Source organism: Sinohyriopsis cumingii, chromosome 17 (genome assembly GCF_028554795.1).
Source record: "Sinohyriopsis cumingii isolate HCF-2022 chromosome 17, ASM2855479v2, whole genome shotgun sequence".
Taxonomy (NCBI): domain Eukaryota; kingdom Metazoa; phylum Mollusca; class Bivalvia; order Unionida; family Unionidae; genus Sinohyriopsis; species Sinohyriopsis cumingii.
In genome coordinates this window covers 36,609,498-36,628,077 of record NC_142977.1, presented here as the reverse complement: position 1 = coordinate 36,628,077, position 18,580 = coordinate 36,609,498, and the positions used below count along the sequence as shown (strand labels likewise).

The following is an 18,580-nucleotide window of genomic DNA, read 5'->3' as shown; positions in this document are numbered from 1 at the left end:
GTGTTGGATCTAGTAGCTGTACGTGATTTGTTTTACACATTTTGAACCATTACAGGAGAAGATGGAAACGGTTCTTACATCGTCGAAGTCTATCTCAAATTTTTCGAGCTGATAAGTTAACAACACGACTCAAGTTTGAAGTTAAATGTTTACTGTAATAATCTGGTTTTATTTTTGGTTTATCGTCGTTCACTTCATATAAAAATAAGCACGCAAACATTTTTCCCCTGGAAAATTCCGTTTTTGCTATGAACACCAAAGTTGTCTTAAATTTTAAAATCGTGGTGACAGCCTTCAGAAAAAATTTGGGTGTACACAGTGTTTACAATAAATTCAAACACTAAATTTGAAGTTTACAATGTTGGTTTATTAATTTTCAAAAGGGTCGTTATCGTGTAAAACGATTGATTGTCTATGAGTCCCCATTAGCTACCTAAATTTGGTAACGCGAATGATTTGTTATTTGGTAGGTTTGCAAAAGCCGTTGATCTGACCACCTGTCTTATCGGGAAGTTGGTGTGCGTCAACCTGACAGGAGTGACCCTTGGGACAACGGCAGAGATAGTTATGTTCCAGGCGGTACTCGAGGAAGTAGCTGGGGTCCCGCACTTTCCGGACTGTCATACACACATCGCTACCAGTCGACATCTGGTTACATTTGGGCTGTAAAAGGACAAAATTCAGAAATTTGGTGTAAATATCTTTTTGTATATTAATTTTATTATCAAAACTACAAATATATTCATAGACCACGAATGCCTCACAACTTCTTCTTCTGTACTCAAGATGACATATCCACAGACGAAGTTTTATGACCTTTATGCCAACGATGTATGGGAGACTCAAACACAAACGTCAAACAAAGTCAACGAGGTACGAATTATATGTCATTCACTAAATTATATTTAAGAATATCTTTCTTTTGCTCGCGAGGAGCATAAGTAGACAAAACTGTATGACAGACAAACGTGCGATAAAAACTTGCATCAGTAGACAAAACTGTATGACAGACAAACGTGCGATAAAAACTTGCATCAAGGATCAAAGAGACGGAATATGGTAACAGTATAGGATCGTTCCACTTTCGGATACAGACAGAGAAATGGCTTTAAAAATTCAATTATATGCATTTGAATCAGTATTTATTGATAAATATCATAGCGGCATGTTCTAACATTGTTGAGATTACTGGAATGAGAAAACACACCAACAGTGAGTTTCGTTTCGTTAAAGTTTGTGTTTGAATTTAAATGTCAGCGGGCTTTGTAGCACCATCTAGCACCTTATATTTTGGGTCACGTAATTCCGCCTGTGGGTATACTAATTGTGGCTGTAATGGTGGTGTGCTATGAAGCGATATTGTCTGCAAACGTTTCCTTTCAAGTGAAGCAGTATAACCATCCAGCCAGAGCAAACACATTTGGTCGTAGTTCGCCGAACAGGAAAGGGCTAGGGCGGTCAATCTAAAAGAGTAGGGACTAGGTCTTTAGTCGACCAGGATACTGGCGCTTGAAAGCTCTTTCAAGAAGCGCAAAATTCTTGGAATCACAACCTTGCGACAATGCACATTTTCACAGAAGGTCTCTCTTCTCTCATTATTTTGACCCGTTCGTCTCTGTCTGCCTGTCGTTCTCTCTCTCTCTCTCTCTCTCTCTCTCTCTCTCTCTCTCTCTCTTTAGAGAGTAACGATTAGCGACCACGACCTGGTCGACGTTGACGTGTGTGCCGCATAGTTTACCTATTTTGAAAATAGAGTCGCATGTATACGATGTATGTGCAGTGAAGAAGACATTCTCTAATTCTTGCATGGAACAGGATTCCTAAAGTTGAATCGAGTTAACAGTAAGTAAAAATTTACTTTTGCTTCTAACACGGTTCTGTATTTCAAGAATTCAAGAAGGGATGCATCGTTGAGTCCCACTTGTCCCAAAAGAGAAAATTCTCGAAAATCTTAAGTTTCGGAGCCCGTAACTTCAGTTTGGTACAACGTAGAAAAGTCAATGATGGCTTGTTGAATAGAAAAATCCGCAGGAGTAAAACAAGAATTACAGTATGGACGTGTGTCTTTAAAGACGGAAAGAGCAGAAGGAAATCGAGGGTCATGGGTGGAACGAAGCATTTGGAAGTTACTTACCTTCTCTCATATATTATGATAGAGAGGGTCCTATGTCAGAACGGTTCATGAGGGTAATGAAAGGTTTTTTGTCACTCTGTATCATTTTTCCTTCAGATTATTGTTTTTATCCTTCTCAACACCAAGCACGCGTAGAGCACCTGTGATATTTACAGTAATGTATTTGTGACCAGATATTTGCAGTATTTGAGTTGGAGCATTAGATTAATCAGAAGACGTAAATAAATCTCTTTATGAGTCGGACTTGCATAACATATTTACCGCGTACATATGCTGTGGTTGGATAACGTTTTGTTAGTTGTGGAGATCGGATTATGTCTACATTCTTCTGCAAACAAAGGTGAATTTATTTACTTCAGTAAGTTCACATTTAAACCAAGCTTGTATATAGGGTGGATTCCATGCTACAGATATGCTACGCCGATCCATCTCCCCCCATCACCCTCGTTATCATGTAAGCAATACCGGTACTTTTACTTGTTGTTATTGTTCTTGTCTTGGGGGTTATGACATTTTTCGTGTTATGCTATATTTATTATACATGACATAACAAACCCCCGTGGGTGTAAATTGGCAAGATTGAAACAGACGAGACCATCTTTTCCCAATTCCCTTTCACGAGTCGAATAAAAAAATGGTGGCCAATAATGTTTAATGAAAACACAAAATTCCAGAAGGCGGGGTTAAAAACGTTTTCCGACGATCGCAACCAATGAGTAAAGAGAATACTGCACACTAATTTCGTCGGCTCATTTGGACCAATCAGAATCACATAAAATGATATGTTCACATGTATAATAACAAAAATATGAAATTGCACACACTGTAGGCAAAGTGTACCGACTATGTGATAAACATGAATTTGTCAGCAGCATACATCCTGAAAAGAGTGTTCATGCCATTTATGATCAATATAAGTCTGCTAATTAGAGAAATTGTACACTCTGTCCATAATTTGAAAGATATTCTGACATTTTCTCCATAAATATTTATAGGTTACTGCATTTGTATGGGAAAATATCAACGAGTTTTTGGATGGAATACTGCACGACTTTGGGAGTGCAGTACATCCTTCCAACAAAACGAGTTCATATTTTCCCATACAAATGCAGTAACCTTTTTATTATATGCTCATTTTCCTTATTCTACCTAAGACTTAATTATATAAACAAAATACACTTCAAGAAACAACGTGAATGAATGTATGCCGCATTCCAAACTAAACACACAAGCGCATATTCATCATTACACAAATCAACATTATTACTGCGCACATAACTCTGCCCAGATAAATTTGAACTTAGTCACGCGCTCGACATAACTTTCGAAAGAAAATGGCGTGTCTAGTTAAAATTGAAATTTGGAGTCATATTGCGAATAAATGTGCATTGCAACAACTTTTCCATTTGATCTGCAATGAATATATTTTGGCATTTTTCTCGATTCTAGGAAACTTCGTTATTACGGACTGGATTTGTATGCGACAATTCCATATGAAATACATGAGATTGAAGAAGCTAGGGAGAAGCGTGTTGACATCTGCAAATGTGTTTCTGTTTCTGTCATTGAATATTTGAAATGATAATGTGGGAAAAATATAAAGTCTTTCAATTGCAATTATCAAAAAGATGCTATGGAATTTAATGCTTATTTCATTTTGAGTGCAGTAAGGAGGATGTAATTGCACTTATCATCGAAATTACAGTACAATTTCGAAATATGTAATCCAGATTGAGAACCTATGACATGGCTCATTAAATTCGGATTTGCAGAATTAAAAAAATACATTTTGAGGAAATTCAGGATGTAAAACTGTAAGTATATTTTATTTTGCCATTCTTGTCACCAGCTAAAGAAGAGAGTATATGACTTGTCACTTGTATGTTATTTGTAAGGACCTTATCTTGCGTCTGTTATATACTGTAGCTAGCCTAAATCCGAAACATTGTATCAACGTGGAATGTGCCAAAGCAGCTGGTATGTGGCAGTCCACGAAACATCTGTTTTAGTTCATTCAGAAACAAATTTAAACAACCATAACGTAAAGAGGCTCTTACGCGAGTGTACATGATTTGTGTACAAATCAAAAGTGCTGGCGTCTGCGTCCATTGTTTGTTTACAATAGAAAGTAGTTCCTTTATGCACGTGAATGCTATATGTGTATTGTCGCGCGGGTTCAATATCGGGTAATACTGCACGATTCTGACAATGTAAAGTTAACAGGGGAAAAATGAGCATATAATAACATTATATACTTATTGCCATTACGGCCTGAATAAATTGCCCGAAAAGTCTGATTGTTTAACTCACAAAATGGCAATAGCTGTTTAATTATTTGGAGAAAAAAAAACTTGTCTCCTTTATTAGGATTAATATAACTTAGTTTTTAGTAATTTTTGTTATTGCCCTCACCATCGGAATTCATTTAAAGCGAATAGTTATATGATTGCATCATCTTGGAAAAATTCAAATAGGTTTTGTTTTTCTACTTTCAAATTCATCAGTTATTTCCGTTACAACATTCCGTTGATTGTTCAGGGATCTCCGAACGTTGACCCAAATCAAATCCGGAAATTCTGGTGATCAGGATTACTGACTTTGAATATCTAGGTGCTAAACGTGTACTTAAAAGAACGATACGTAGTAAATGACAAACTGATATTGCCATTCATTCATTTTGCACCTTATCATCTCACAAAATGTGGAGCGTGGCGTTTGAATGTCCTATCATACCAACAGACATTCGCCAACGTCCTATCATACCAATAAACATTCGCCAACGTCCTATCATACCAATAAACATTCGTCAACGTCCTATGTTACCAATAAACATTCGTCAACGTCTTATCGTACGATAAACATTCGTCAACGTCCTATCATACCAATAAACATTCGTCAACATCCTATGTTACCAATAAACATTCGTCAACGTCCTATCATACCAATAAACATTCGTCAACATCCTATGTTACCAATAAACATTCGTCAACGTCGTATCGTACGATAAACATTCGTCAACGTCCTATCATACCAATAAACATTCGTCAACATCCTATGTTACCAATAAACATTCGTCAACGTCCTATCGTACGATAAACATTCGTTAACGTCCTATCATACCAATAAACATTCGTCAACATCCTATGTTACCAATAAACATACGTCAACGTCCTATCGTACGATAAACATTCGTCAACGTCCTATCATACCAATAAACATTCGTCAACATCCTATGTTACCAATAAACATTCGTCAACGTCCTATCGTACGATAAACATTCGTCAACGTCCTATCATACCAATAAACATTCGTCAACATCCTATGTTATCCAATAAACATTCGTCAACGTCCTCTAGTACTAATAAATTATCTGCCTATATAATAAGGCGTGTAGAATTCGTCATGTTATACAAAAAATCTCACATTTTACTTTCACATGCGAGAACTGTTCCATTCATAAAGCAGAAATCATTAGACATCAATGAAATTAGCTCCTGTATGAAATGAAATGAGCTCCTGCATAAAATGAAATTGGATCCTGTATAAAATGAAATGAGCTCCTGTGTAAAATCTTTTAACAATGCTTCTCATATTATTACAATTACATTATATACTAGGTCCTGCTTTTTTAATTATAAACTTTATTGCCTTCTAATAGTGGATGATAAATCTTACCCTTATCTGATTGGGACATACATTTTCTCCTTCCTTGCGTTTTCAGCCCTAGGTTGAGATTTTAGAGGAAAGGCGTTACAATAGACGGGAAATTACCTTTCCACAGCTGTACTCACTGAAGCTGTGTATCCCCTGAGACCAGGACCTGTGAAGGTAGAAGCGTTTTCCACACTGACAGCGAATGCCAGGTGGCACAAGTTTAAGCGGTACGGTTCCAGTTGGGCCCATCAGTGTGATAATCGGCTCAAACTTCCCACAAACTCGATGCAAGTCTACAGCTAAGATTCGGCAGAAACTCAGTCTCATATGAAACGCTTTATCTCTGCCATTATCTGAAAGTTGACCAATCACTTGTAAAAGACAACAATCGGATACCACAATGATGCAATTTACTGTCTCTTCACGACTAATGTGTTCAGTTCTTATCATTAACAGGAAATAAGGGGTTTGCATAAATCGAGGAGCAGACAAATATAATTACCTAATGAATGCTGACTATACAACCAACAACAATTACCTATAGAATACAGACTATACAACCAACAATAATTACCCATTGAATACATACTATTCAACCAGCAACAAATAGCAAGACATTCAACGCCAAACCTACACTGATATAATATGGAAACACTTTAAAGAGGTGAACAACATTAATTCTACAGGCTCAGTCCTCTTAATTCTCAGCAAACACCAGGTTCTTTGCAGCCAAAATGGCATATGCTCTAGGTGTTATTTATATTTGATTTAATTTATATTAGAGTGACTTTAATTGTCTATTTGTAAGTTGGTTTTTTTTTCTTATTTCATTACATGTCAAAGTAATGTAATCTTGTTTACTTGATTTGGCATTGTTTCCCAAAAAATCAGATTGACCTTTCTCGTAAACACTGTTTCTATTTTTGACTTAATTCCCTACATTGATTCTGAAATCACTGAGACAAGTAAATAACTTTCTTTTTTTATTTTATTACAGGAGTAAAATGATTGGCTTTTATCAAAGTCATACTGGAAGTACTTGATTTTAGATATGTAAACAGCCTCCATTTCGCAATTCTTGGTTTTCCAAATTGCGCAGTAGTTAGATTTAATAGTAATGCTTATAGAGAAATTAGTTAGTTGGGCCTTTACACTTGAAAGTGTATGTTTGTGACCAGTTTGGAGTTACATTTTAATTTTTATTCAAATTATTTGGATTCTAAAAGAATAATACTTTTTCCTGGCAATATTTGAGTGCTGACACAGAATTCTTAGACAATGACATTTCTCTAAATTTTACTCGGAATTCAAAAACCGGAATATTATTTTCTGTGGTTCACAAAGAACTCTAAACACATCAGCGTTATACTGACTACAGTATACGTCATCGCCTTCCATTTTGAATTTTTTGTCCGGATTCGAACTTGAATTTATTACTAGGACTTCTAAAATTTAATTCGAGGATTATTTTTGGATTTGATTCTTAAAACCATAAGTTATTTTTTTATTTTTACATTGTTTTTTTCTTCCCCAGGAAAATAAATTATTTGTTAAATTTTTTTCAAAGCTTGTTGATTTCACTCTTTCTTTTGTTACTGATTATTAGAGATTAAACACGTAACATAAGGCTAGGACAACCCCGCTTCAGCTCATGAGACTAATATGTAGTGACACAAAATTGCTAGAAATCAATATAAGCAAGAAAGTAATGATGAAATAGAGATAATCTAGTCTATAAAATGGAAATCTGAACCAAATATCATTAAACACAAAGCAAATGAAAATAGGATGACTGGAACTTACAAAGACGTTGTTGTGAGACTTCTTTGACCTATTTTCTGCCTTAGAAATCACGGTTAAAAACTTGTCAATTTTCAGAATTTCAGATATTAGAGATCATTTGAAAAAGTAGATACCTGATTAAATAATTTATTCACAGCTATATATATGGAGGAATAATAATAATAATAATAATAATAAGAAGAAGAAGAAGAAGAAGAATAACAAATTGAAGAAATCAAAAGAATAAATTTTCCCAACACAACCAGAGTTTGTAAAGTTGGCACTGTTTAAATGGTGCCATCCAAATTTTAGCAAGTTGTTTTCAAACAGAAAATGACGAGCATATACATACAAAAACTGAATACATTTTAACGTTATTCTTTAAAACAAAAGTATTGCGAACCACACGAATATAAGTAACTCCAGATTAAAGAATGTTCTCAATAAACTCGACAAAGCTGAAGTAAAGAAGTTCAATCTCGGGACTGTCCATGTAAGGACTATTATTAGACAACATGTGGCTTCATTTACTCAAATCTTTATTTATCCACCATGCCAATCAAAACAAGCAAGCAAACAAAGAAACCATCAAAGATACCTAACTATTAAGGGTGAAGTTAGCTACATATGTGTATTAAGATCATGATAATATTCAGCCTTCTTTTATGTTTACGAAACATCATAAGCAAGACATGTACTAGAAAATATATCTCGGCGCAAATGGGAGTACCTTTCTCCACAAGCTGACAAGCTGCTTCGTACATCGTTTTGAAACTTCTTGCTCTTTTTGCTCTTAAAACTATTTCAGCTAAACTTTTAAAAAATAACCAACACAAGCAAAATAAGTTTATTTAATTAGAACCAGACGTTGCTTTAACAACGAAAGATAGGAATAAATATATCCGATTACGTACAGGAAAATGTGTTTCGTTCACATTCATATTAATTTGTAGCATCGCTGAAGATGAGTTATTATCGGATTTCATAATTCTGGTAATTCTGGCAAACGGTGCCACAACAAATTGCTCCTATCTATCACGCAGAATTTCAATGACAACCATAGTACACTGCTATTACGGGGTTTGCTTATTTTGAAAATAATATACTTTTGAGTTTCCAAATAATGAATTTGAAGTCTGAGTTCAGGTTTATGCTGTTCAACGTTTTATACTCTCTAGGCCTGATTGGATTCTCTTCACTGATAACAAAATATCAGAGGATCAAATAAACCTACAGAACTCAAATTCGATACAAGATTCATTAACTCTCTTGCATGCTTAATGTGACGAGCCTCTATAGAAAAGACCTTCTCAGCCTATATGAAAAAGTGGACACATAAGACCTGGCCATATTATTAAGAGACTCAGCCTATATGAAAAAGTGGACACATAAGTCCTGGCCATATTATTAAGAGACTCAGCCTATATGAAAAAGTGGACACATAAGACCTAGCCATATTATTAAGAGACTCAGCCTATATGAAAAAGTGGACACATAACACCTGGCCATATTATTAAGAGACTCAGCCTATATAAAAAAGTGGACACATAACACCTGGCCATATTATTAAGAGACTCAGCCTATATGAAAAAGTGGACACATAAGTCCTGGCCATATTATTAAGAGACTCAGCCTATATGAAAAAGTGGACACATAAGACCTGGCCATATTATTAAGAGACTCAGACTATATGAAAAAGTGGACACATAAGACCTGGCCATATTATTAAGAGACTCAGACTATATGAAAAAGTGGACACATAAGACCTGGCCATATCATTAAGAGACTCAGCCTATATGAAAAAGTGGACACATAAGTCCTGGCCATATTATTAAGAGACTCAGCCTATATGAAAAAGTGGACACATAAGACCTGGCCATATTATTAAGAGACTCAGCCTATATGAAAAAGTGGACACATAAGACCTGGTAACTTTATTAACAGACTCAGACTGAGGTGACAAAGATGATACCTTCACCTAAGTAGAACTGTTGTACCAAATGTCATAAGAAAAAGTTATAAAACACACACGCACAGACTAAAATAACATAGCAATAATAAAAATAACAATAAAAATAAATAATACTAATACTAATAATAATAATAAAATCAACCAAAGAAACAACAATAACAACATAGCATTGGGCAGTAGAAAATGTGAAAGCTGTGAGAACTTACTTCGACTAGGGCAATTCAGAAACCATAGCTCGGAAACATGAGGGATAGAAAACACACGATCATGCCTTTCTGGCATATAGGCGTAAACTGACATACAATGAAAATGATGCAAGCCATACAAAGATTGTATTTAAAAAAGAATACTATTGTATGAAATGATATATGTATGGGTAGATGGATGGTATATCAAATGAAATGAACTTATCTAAATGAACCTCATGATGCAATCCGAAGCATCCTTTATTGATTAAATTTCCTTGTACAATTTTTCAACACTCCATGCCATCTGTATCCCATTTCGTCCCCTTCCCACGAGATACTGCTAAATTATACGCTGACAGGCACACAAATTCGCACACACAAATATTTGCATGCAACCGAAATCATAAATCACATACATAGCTATTGGTATCAAACGGGGGGCGGGGGGGGGGGAATAAAAGGTGTTTCAAATAAAAGAAATTCCTAGTGAGTGAGAGGGACACAATTTGTTTATTCGATAAACATTGAATCATTATTTTAACTCTTAATATTTATACTTGAAATAAAAATACAAAATCTTATATCCTTTTGCATAGTTTTTGGAGATGGTATATGATTTGTAGCAAACACACACACACACACACACACACACACACACACACACACCAAAGGGGAAAATACTAACTTTGCGAAAGAAGAGTGTTATACAAATAAATTGAGCGGGAATCATCCCTCCAGGTCCGTGGGCACTGTATGGCATCAGGACAGGTGCAAATTGACTGTTGACTCGTGGAAGAAGTATCATTGGTGTTGAATGCTACGTCACAAATGGAATCTATCGAGTAGCATACAGGAGTGGACTGAAAATACGTGATATGAGAATATGAATATGGTATTTTTAAGTTATAAAACTTATTGAAAAAGTAATATATAAATAATGATTAATAAAAGAGGTGAGACTCACATTACCCTTTGTGGCAGCGTCACGTTATTCCTCATGATTGTTATACGAATTATTCAGTCTTACATGTAATAACTTCGAAAGCTTCATCGGTTGTTTATTTTTCTTATGGTGGCATTTCAAAATGAAATAGTTTTCAAACTTTGACAGAAAAATCTGTCAAACATCAGCCACAATCATATCAGGATTAGCCTCGCAACTTGACGTATATAAATGGTATCTGAAGAGATTCTTGTTGAGAATGGTTGGTTGGTTAGTTGTCTTTAACGACACCTTTAGGACATTAATGTATATATCACTCAGAGGAAATTATAACTACTGAAATAAAACATACCCAAGGTATGTGCTATTTGCATTTGTAGCTTTGTCAGATTTTATTGATTGTTTTTTTAATTATGGGGAAAGGGTGTTGTGAACGTATTTCTCAACCCAAGTAATTAACTAATTTCTAAAAGCAGACGTTATAATGTACACTATTCCTGATATTTTATGACAGAATGGATCAGTTTCTTAAAATGAACCCTCCCTAATTTTTTAAATAAGGAATTATCTGAATATTTTTTGTGCTTAGCGATTTGAGATAGTATTTATTCTTTGTATTAATTCTTTGTGTTTGAGCCGTATTTTGTATTGCATGACGTGAAGTACTAATATTCAGCTCGGAAAGACTTCCTAATAAGTCATACAAATGCGAAACAAATGGAAAAGCATGCGAGTAAGAAATTAGAGTTTCGGGACGTGTTGTCATTAGGTGATTATAGACACATTATTTATAGTATTTTCGCGTTTAACAACCTTTAAGTTGACAAAGACTGTTTTTCTGGGGGGTCCTTGAAAATAGGGGAAACAATGAACTTCAAACCATGCTCATGCGAGCGTTTGATTTACTCGGTAGACAGACTCTTGCATGTAACAATATGAAACTAATATGGTCGAAGTTTACGTTATTTGTTGAGAATTTAATCATGCAGAAACTTGACTAGATTAGTTTTGGGGTGGGTGGCTAAAACGTTAGCATGTATTTACCAAGACAAATAACTGTACACCGTATAGAGAGGCGGTAGCTAAAACTAATTAAAGAATGGCTTCAAAATTCTGATATACTTCTTTAGTTAACAAAAAAGTTCTTTGTTTAAACGCCAACAATTTTAAAACTTATCTTTTTAAAGAAAATGCGATTAATTTTTCCATGAAACACAGAAGATTTTCAATATGGCCTCCATGACAGTCCTCACAGGCTTGAAAGCAGTATCAAAATCTGATGAGTTGGCTTCACTGACCATTGTCTTTTTTTGAGACAAACTAGACTTTAGGATAAATGTAAGCATACTATTTCATGATAATACTCACAGGTATTTGGAAGAAGTAGCGATAACAAGATTTTTAAGATGCCTTTAATGAATGTCAGAAAAACACTGATTTTACTTAGGATCAAATTAGATCTTACGATGATTCTGTGTGTCGGTTTTCACGACCATCCTCATAATAATTTAGAAGTAATGATATAAAATGTTACGGATGTTAAGTTTCATTGCAGTCCTCAAAGTTGTAAGTAACAAATAATGATAACAGTGACAAACGTACAAGTTTGCTAACGGACTCCAGGTGAAGGTATCAACACTTCTGGTCTTAGGACCAGCTCCATAACTCCTTTGCTCCACCCCCCACCCCCATAAAATAAGTATTCCACACAGTCATAAGAGTTAATATGATGAAACCGGGCCATTTGAGACAGTCACGGCAATACTCTTCAAAACTATATAGAAAGCTGAATTGGCCAAATAAAATATAACATAGTTTGCGTAACTTGATACAGCTAAATTACAGTCTGGAGAATAATGATTATGAATCATATAGTAGATACACATAGTCTGTCCAATTGCACATTGGACAGTCACGCAACATTCCTAAGATAATATTTAACTTTATCATCGAACCAAGGGACAATCCATTATTATTTTCATCCTGCTATCATGTTTAAAACAGATTTGACCACAGTTTAGGGGTAAACAGTAAATCTGGAAGAAATGTTCAAAACCTACTTCAAACTCGAAGCAAATTAAAAAAATTATTTGCCTTTTTCTCAAATGAAAAACTACTGAAAATTGTTTAAATTTATTTTTGACGAAACAAAATCCAATTTTCGTTGTACATAAAAAGATTTCTGTGACCAAAATATTCGCTACATGTGTGTACGAATGTTTACAAGCAAAAAAAATGATGTTTTAATTAGGAGAAAAAAGGTGATAATTAATCCGTGCCTGTCAAACTTATTACAATGAAAATAAAGAATTTGAATGATGGCTGTGGGTGGGCTTAATATACAAAACCTGTTTCACATGTTAGGAGGAATGTATGTTCTTACAGTTAAATAACGTAGGAAGAAGTCTCTCAAAACAAAACAAATATCTCGGATTCCATCCGTGTTCTCCGCACTTAGCCTTTGAACTACTTTAACCAAGTGATGTCCCTAAGTAGTGACAAACAGATGTAAAATCTCAATCATTCATTAGTTTCTTCATTGTTAGTGTGATCAATAACAGATTACCGAGTTCGTGTGTCTGTGTTTATTACTGTATACATTGTCTGCCAGGAAAAACTAATCCTGAAAAGTACAATCAGAAAACGTTGTCAGAGTTACCTTTGCTCCTGAAAATTTATGTTGCCATAATGCAAGTTTTCATATGATATTATAATTTGTGTCCTTCCTTTTGTGATTTCTTTCTTTATGAATTAGTTAATGCTTATCAATTGCAACTGGCATGACTTCTTGCAATAAAAAATTGCACAATCACACTAAAGTAATAAAATTGCTCATTAAGCAGTATCATTCAGCCTTATAATTAGAAGCACTTATCCGTTTGCATCTTAAACGAGTTGTTGGGAATTCAAAATGAGAATGGAAAATAATAAAATAGGAAATTATGCACATCAGTGATGTTTGTTTGCAAAAATGCAGTAAACGATAGGACAAAAGTTTGTTGAAAAATCTGACGTAAGTGCCGAAAATGTACGCATTGTTTTATGCCACATGCTCTGAAATCTCGTCCAATTTGCATGCAAAAATATTTTGTTTTAGTTATTAAAAAAGGGAACAAAATTCATATTAAGGGTGAGTTTATTTTAATCGCATCATTTCGTAATATTTTGTAAATTTAAAAATAATTTTGTTTCTCGAAAATACGGGATAATTCAAATTCTGAAATGTGATCCTTTTATCTTTGTTTGATGGATAATGATGTGTGGTACTGTCGAGTGTTATTTATGATTACACTGGGTAAGCAGCCAATAAGTTTAAGACTGGTAGGTACAAGTTTGCAGTACTTGTCACCGTATAATGTACGGGAATCGTCGCACTAAATATCGAATATAATGCAATCGCCGAGATGCTGCTTTATTCCATTACAAATGTTGCAGTAATATCTGTGCGTTTTTTTTTTGTTGTTATTAAATGACAAAATTGGATAGGTTTTGTTCTAAAGAAATACCAGGACAGTTAGCTGGACTCTCCGTGGTGAAAAAAGTTAAAGAGCTATAAACACATAAGACAAACGCTTTTCTTTATTAAGTCTAAAAATATTATTGACATAAAGCTTAAAGGGGACAAAAACCCCGACCTACACAATTTTATTGTAAATAGAAGGATATTTAGTAGTTTGTGTATATAATTTATCCCGACTATTTTTTCTTTGCATCTATTGTATTTGCACAATCATTTCATACAAAATATTGTCCTGTATTCCGAGATCAAACGGAAAGAACCTGCCCCAAATTTGTTAGCTACCTTCCATACAAACAGGATGTGACGTCATTTGAGACGATTAAGCTATAAAGTTGTATTCAATTTGTGCAGCGAAGTGTCATGTAGAAACAAGATGGTTCAATACTCAGCTCTAAATTGGGTGAATAATAGCAGTTCTGGAACAATCCTCAATTATTTTACTCTTGTTTTTCTCCATCTTTGAAAAGTAAAAAATTATCTACCAAATGAAATAGAATTAAAGAAATGTTTACGCTTTTTCATTTAGTGTTTCCAACATCAATTTATTATGCACGTTTGATTTTGTATGTAACTGCATCGGATGAATGTGCATTTTTCTTCCACACTTACGTTCAAGACTCCTTTCCACTCGTTGTATAATAAACCCCTCCTTCCCATTCTGCATTCATCATGTTTGTGTAATGTCAATAATAGAAAAATAAATCACTTATAATTGAAAGTCTGTGTGTTCATTTAAACTCGTTAGATTTCTTGTAACTACACACACCGGAGCACCACGATACAATTTTTTAAAGAATTTTTTAAACAAATGTTACTGTTAACTTTCTTGATTGATAAATCTATTATAGTAGCATTATTCATTAATGTGGTAATTACTTTCAAACTCGGACCAGGCTGATTCGGTACAAATCGCTAACTGATTCGGCCCAATATCTGGCTGATTCTCCAAACTTCCAAGCTGATTCGGACCATGTGAAATGTTATTCAGTTTAGTCCAGGATTTAAATGTGACATTTAAATTTGTTTTTAAAGATGTTCTTCTCATTATGTCCCAAGTACGTTGAGCAGTTCAAATATGCATTTAAAGTAACAAAATCACGTTAGTACGCGTGGTCATGGTATTGTTATATATAATAAAATAACGTAATCATGTTTACTGTGCATCGGCAATTTAGTATTTAAATATTTTTAAACTTCTCGTTCAACTTTAAATAGTTTGTTTTATTGAGAAATAATAAAATTACGAACACTGACAAAAAAGAAGATGTAAACTAAATGATGGTGTAGTACATGATAGCTTTCAGAAACCGTCTGAATTCTGTGCATTAGCCATGATGTTGAACTCAATAGCAACCGGATTTCCTGAGTAGGCGTCAGTGATGGTTTTTGTCTAGTTCAAGTATCATTCGTCAATGGTTAGCAATTCTCAATGACAAATCAGATTAAATTGTTCAGCGAGAGAGATGATACTATAACCCTTTGGATTACTGACGGCAAGAATTCAGTCGATTTCGGGTTATAGAGGTCCATGCCATAAAGTCGTCTCAGGATGACTTTAGTTATTAGGTTGGAGCCCTTTCATGTCTAAAACTGCAGATGTCACATCATGCTTACACCCGCTCTGTTTTTCCAATTAAAATGCATTTAGTGATTTGAAGGGCAGAGCAAAAGGGATATATACCACTTCTTTTTCGTTAAGTACAGAAGTGGAGTTGATCAAATGGAAAAGTTCAAAAGTTGCAAATTTTATAGATTTAATAAGTTACTTAGTTGAAGAAAAAGCTAAAATAAATAAAGCTTAACAACCAGACATCTCAGAATTACTATATATGATCCTTGGGGCGACTTCTCCGACCACCATGGGGCGACTTCTCCTAACACCTGGGATGAGTTCTCCCAGGGCGAGTTCTCAACAATTCATTATCAACAATGCTATTGTGTACACAGTGTCTCAAATGACGTCACACCCGCTATTTTTACAGGAGGAGGGAATCGCGTTGTTCTTTTCAAGATCGATCGGGAGAGATGATCGGTTTTTCATAAATTTCTTCGTAACGAGTAAGAATAAAAGGTACAAATTTTTCAGAAAATGAACCCTATACATATAGCAAATTATAAATGAAGTTTACGCGAATTTCAGTTTTGCATGGTGGTTCCCTTTAAAGGACAAACTATAAAACCTGTCTTAGGTTTGAAATTTATAAAAATGAATGATGTGTGTATTTTGACACTGATCAAACATTTATCTGTAACCTATTAGATTCACATAAGTAAGTTATCACGAGACAAAAAGTGGTTGTTTGGGTAACCTCGCAGTTCCGCTGAATCATATTTAACTGAAATATGAAAGACTGTTATGATGAAACAGTTAAGTGGGCGATATGTGAACATGATTGAAAAGAACTTCACATAAAATGTTTTGCAGCAAGAAAGGAACTGGGTACATAAAAATCACATAAAAATAAATAAATAAAAGAACATCTTGCATACGATTTGGTCTTTTATCTACAAATGCGTAGCTGACCGATTTTAGGGTATACAATTTACAGACAATTTAAGTATAACAAAATTTATAATTTCATTTTACACTTAACTGCTCGATAAGTGAAAGACCTACTTGTTCTGGCGATCGTGGTTTAGGCGTGTCATGGGGAAGTCCGAGAGGAAGTTGTAGATTGTGTCCAAGTGTTATCAATGCAAACAGCCACACTAAATAAACCATCTTGCACACGGCTTTGATTCGACTTGTCAAGAACAACAGCTCGTACACAGAATGTCATATAATAATCCTGATGAGAAAATGTTGGCCCACTTTTATAGTCGGATTTACGATATGACTACAGAAAAATGATTGGCAGATCATAACGAGCTGATGTTGTTGATTCATACTGATGCATGGTTAATGCGCATTGACTCATTAGAGAAATATCACTCTCACAGAAAACATGCTTTGAAATATGTCTTTTATACGATGTGCGGAAAATATCCATGTATAGGTAAAAGTAAAAGAGAAATTATTTTCAGATCAAAAAATTAAAGAGACTACTACATTACAGCTCCAGAAAGACAAATGTATATAATTTTATTGCATCTAAACTTCGATAGAGTCTTTTTTATATTATCATCAAGGCAATTTCTCCTCTTATATATTTACCATGTTGAAAATCACGTTATGCTTACATTAATGTAAGGTCACATTAAAATATTCAAGACTGAAAATTGTGTTTGAGAAACAGTAGAGCAGTATATTTTTTTATGTGTTAGCAGGATTATTTAACAATCGATTAAATCAGTTATAACTTATTCGAAACGAATGTCCCTTTTTTATGTCGATGTCTGGTATAAAACCTTCAATTTACTCATTTTAAGGACGGCCTTTTCTCTTGGTACCCAGTAAAATCTAACGGAATGAATGTCCAATATTTACAAACTAATTCACCACATACGAAAAGAAATGAAAACCTGAAATAATTTTAAGCAAGGAAAAATATCGAAATATTACCTAATACTGTGTTGCCTCTCAAACCGAAGATCAAATCCTGCGCAAAACTTTCATGCCACTATGTTTTGCCAATTTAAGTCGAAGTAAGCGATCCAAAAAGACAAGAAGAAATAAAAACTCTGTCGTTAGTCTAAAAATCGTAATATTTTTATGGTTTGGACCCAAATCGGTATCAAACTTGTTCCGAATCGGGATAATTAAAAATTCCAACCAGCTTTTGCTTTTGGTGTGATTAGGGAGATCTTTTCTACAGTTACAGTAATGCAAGAGATAATAGCATTTAGCATCATCTAATGTAACCTGTATCATTTTAGTTGTTTCTGCAGTTGTTTTCTTGTAATAAATAAACTGCTCTACTGTTTTTCAAACACAATTTTCAGTCTTGAATATTTTAATGTGACCCTTACATTAATATAAGCATTCGGTGATTTAATGGAAGGGAATATTTTCAACCTAGTTCACAGCTTCAGTTCACTGAATCCATGGGCAGTCATCAGATTGGTAGAAAATTTTCCAGCTTGATTTTAATACGCGCAACTATTATGGATCTGGAAAACAATCTAATCCGTTGTGATTTTAATTAGTCAGTCTAATAAGACAACTATTAGCGCGTTGTTTCAATCTGGTATTAGACACCACCTTCAATGCAGCTCATTCCATGATATGCATATTTATATGCTGACACAATGTCGAGGTTCAGTTTGTCAAGTCAAAATCTAACTTTTGCCAAATAATGTTATGGAGAGATCACTGGTTGTGTCATTTGGCGTTGTTGCGGTCGATGAGACATAAACACTCACAGTAGTTAAGGGGGACGATTCAGCGTCAATGGGAATTAGCATTACAGACCCCCCCCCCCGGGACTGTTTAGCGTCAACGGAAACT

The 18,580-nt window shown here is 34.6% G+C and overlaps 1 protein-coding gene across 1 annotated transcript; it reads right to left on the bottom strand.

The window, feature by feature from the left end:
• Positions 1-345: 345 nt before the first annotated feature.
• LOC149778431 (uncharacterized) lies at positions 346-17,006 on the bottom strand. Its single transcript, XM_089939256.1, has 4 exons — positions 16,811-17,006; positions 10,416-10,590; positions 5,906-6,141; positions 346-663 (listed from the first exon to the last, which is right to left on the bottom strand). Exons 1-4 carry the CDS (start codon positions 16,913-16,915, stop codon positions 460-462), a joined length of 720 nt encoding a protein of 239 aa, XP_089795382.1. The 5' UTR covers positions 16,916-17,006; the 3' UTR covers positions 346-459.
• Positions 17,007-18,580: the final 1,574 nt, after the last annotated feature.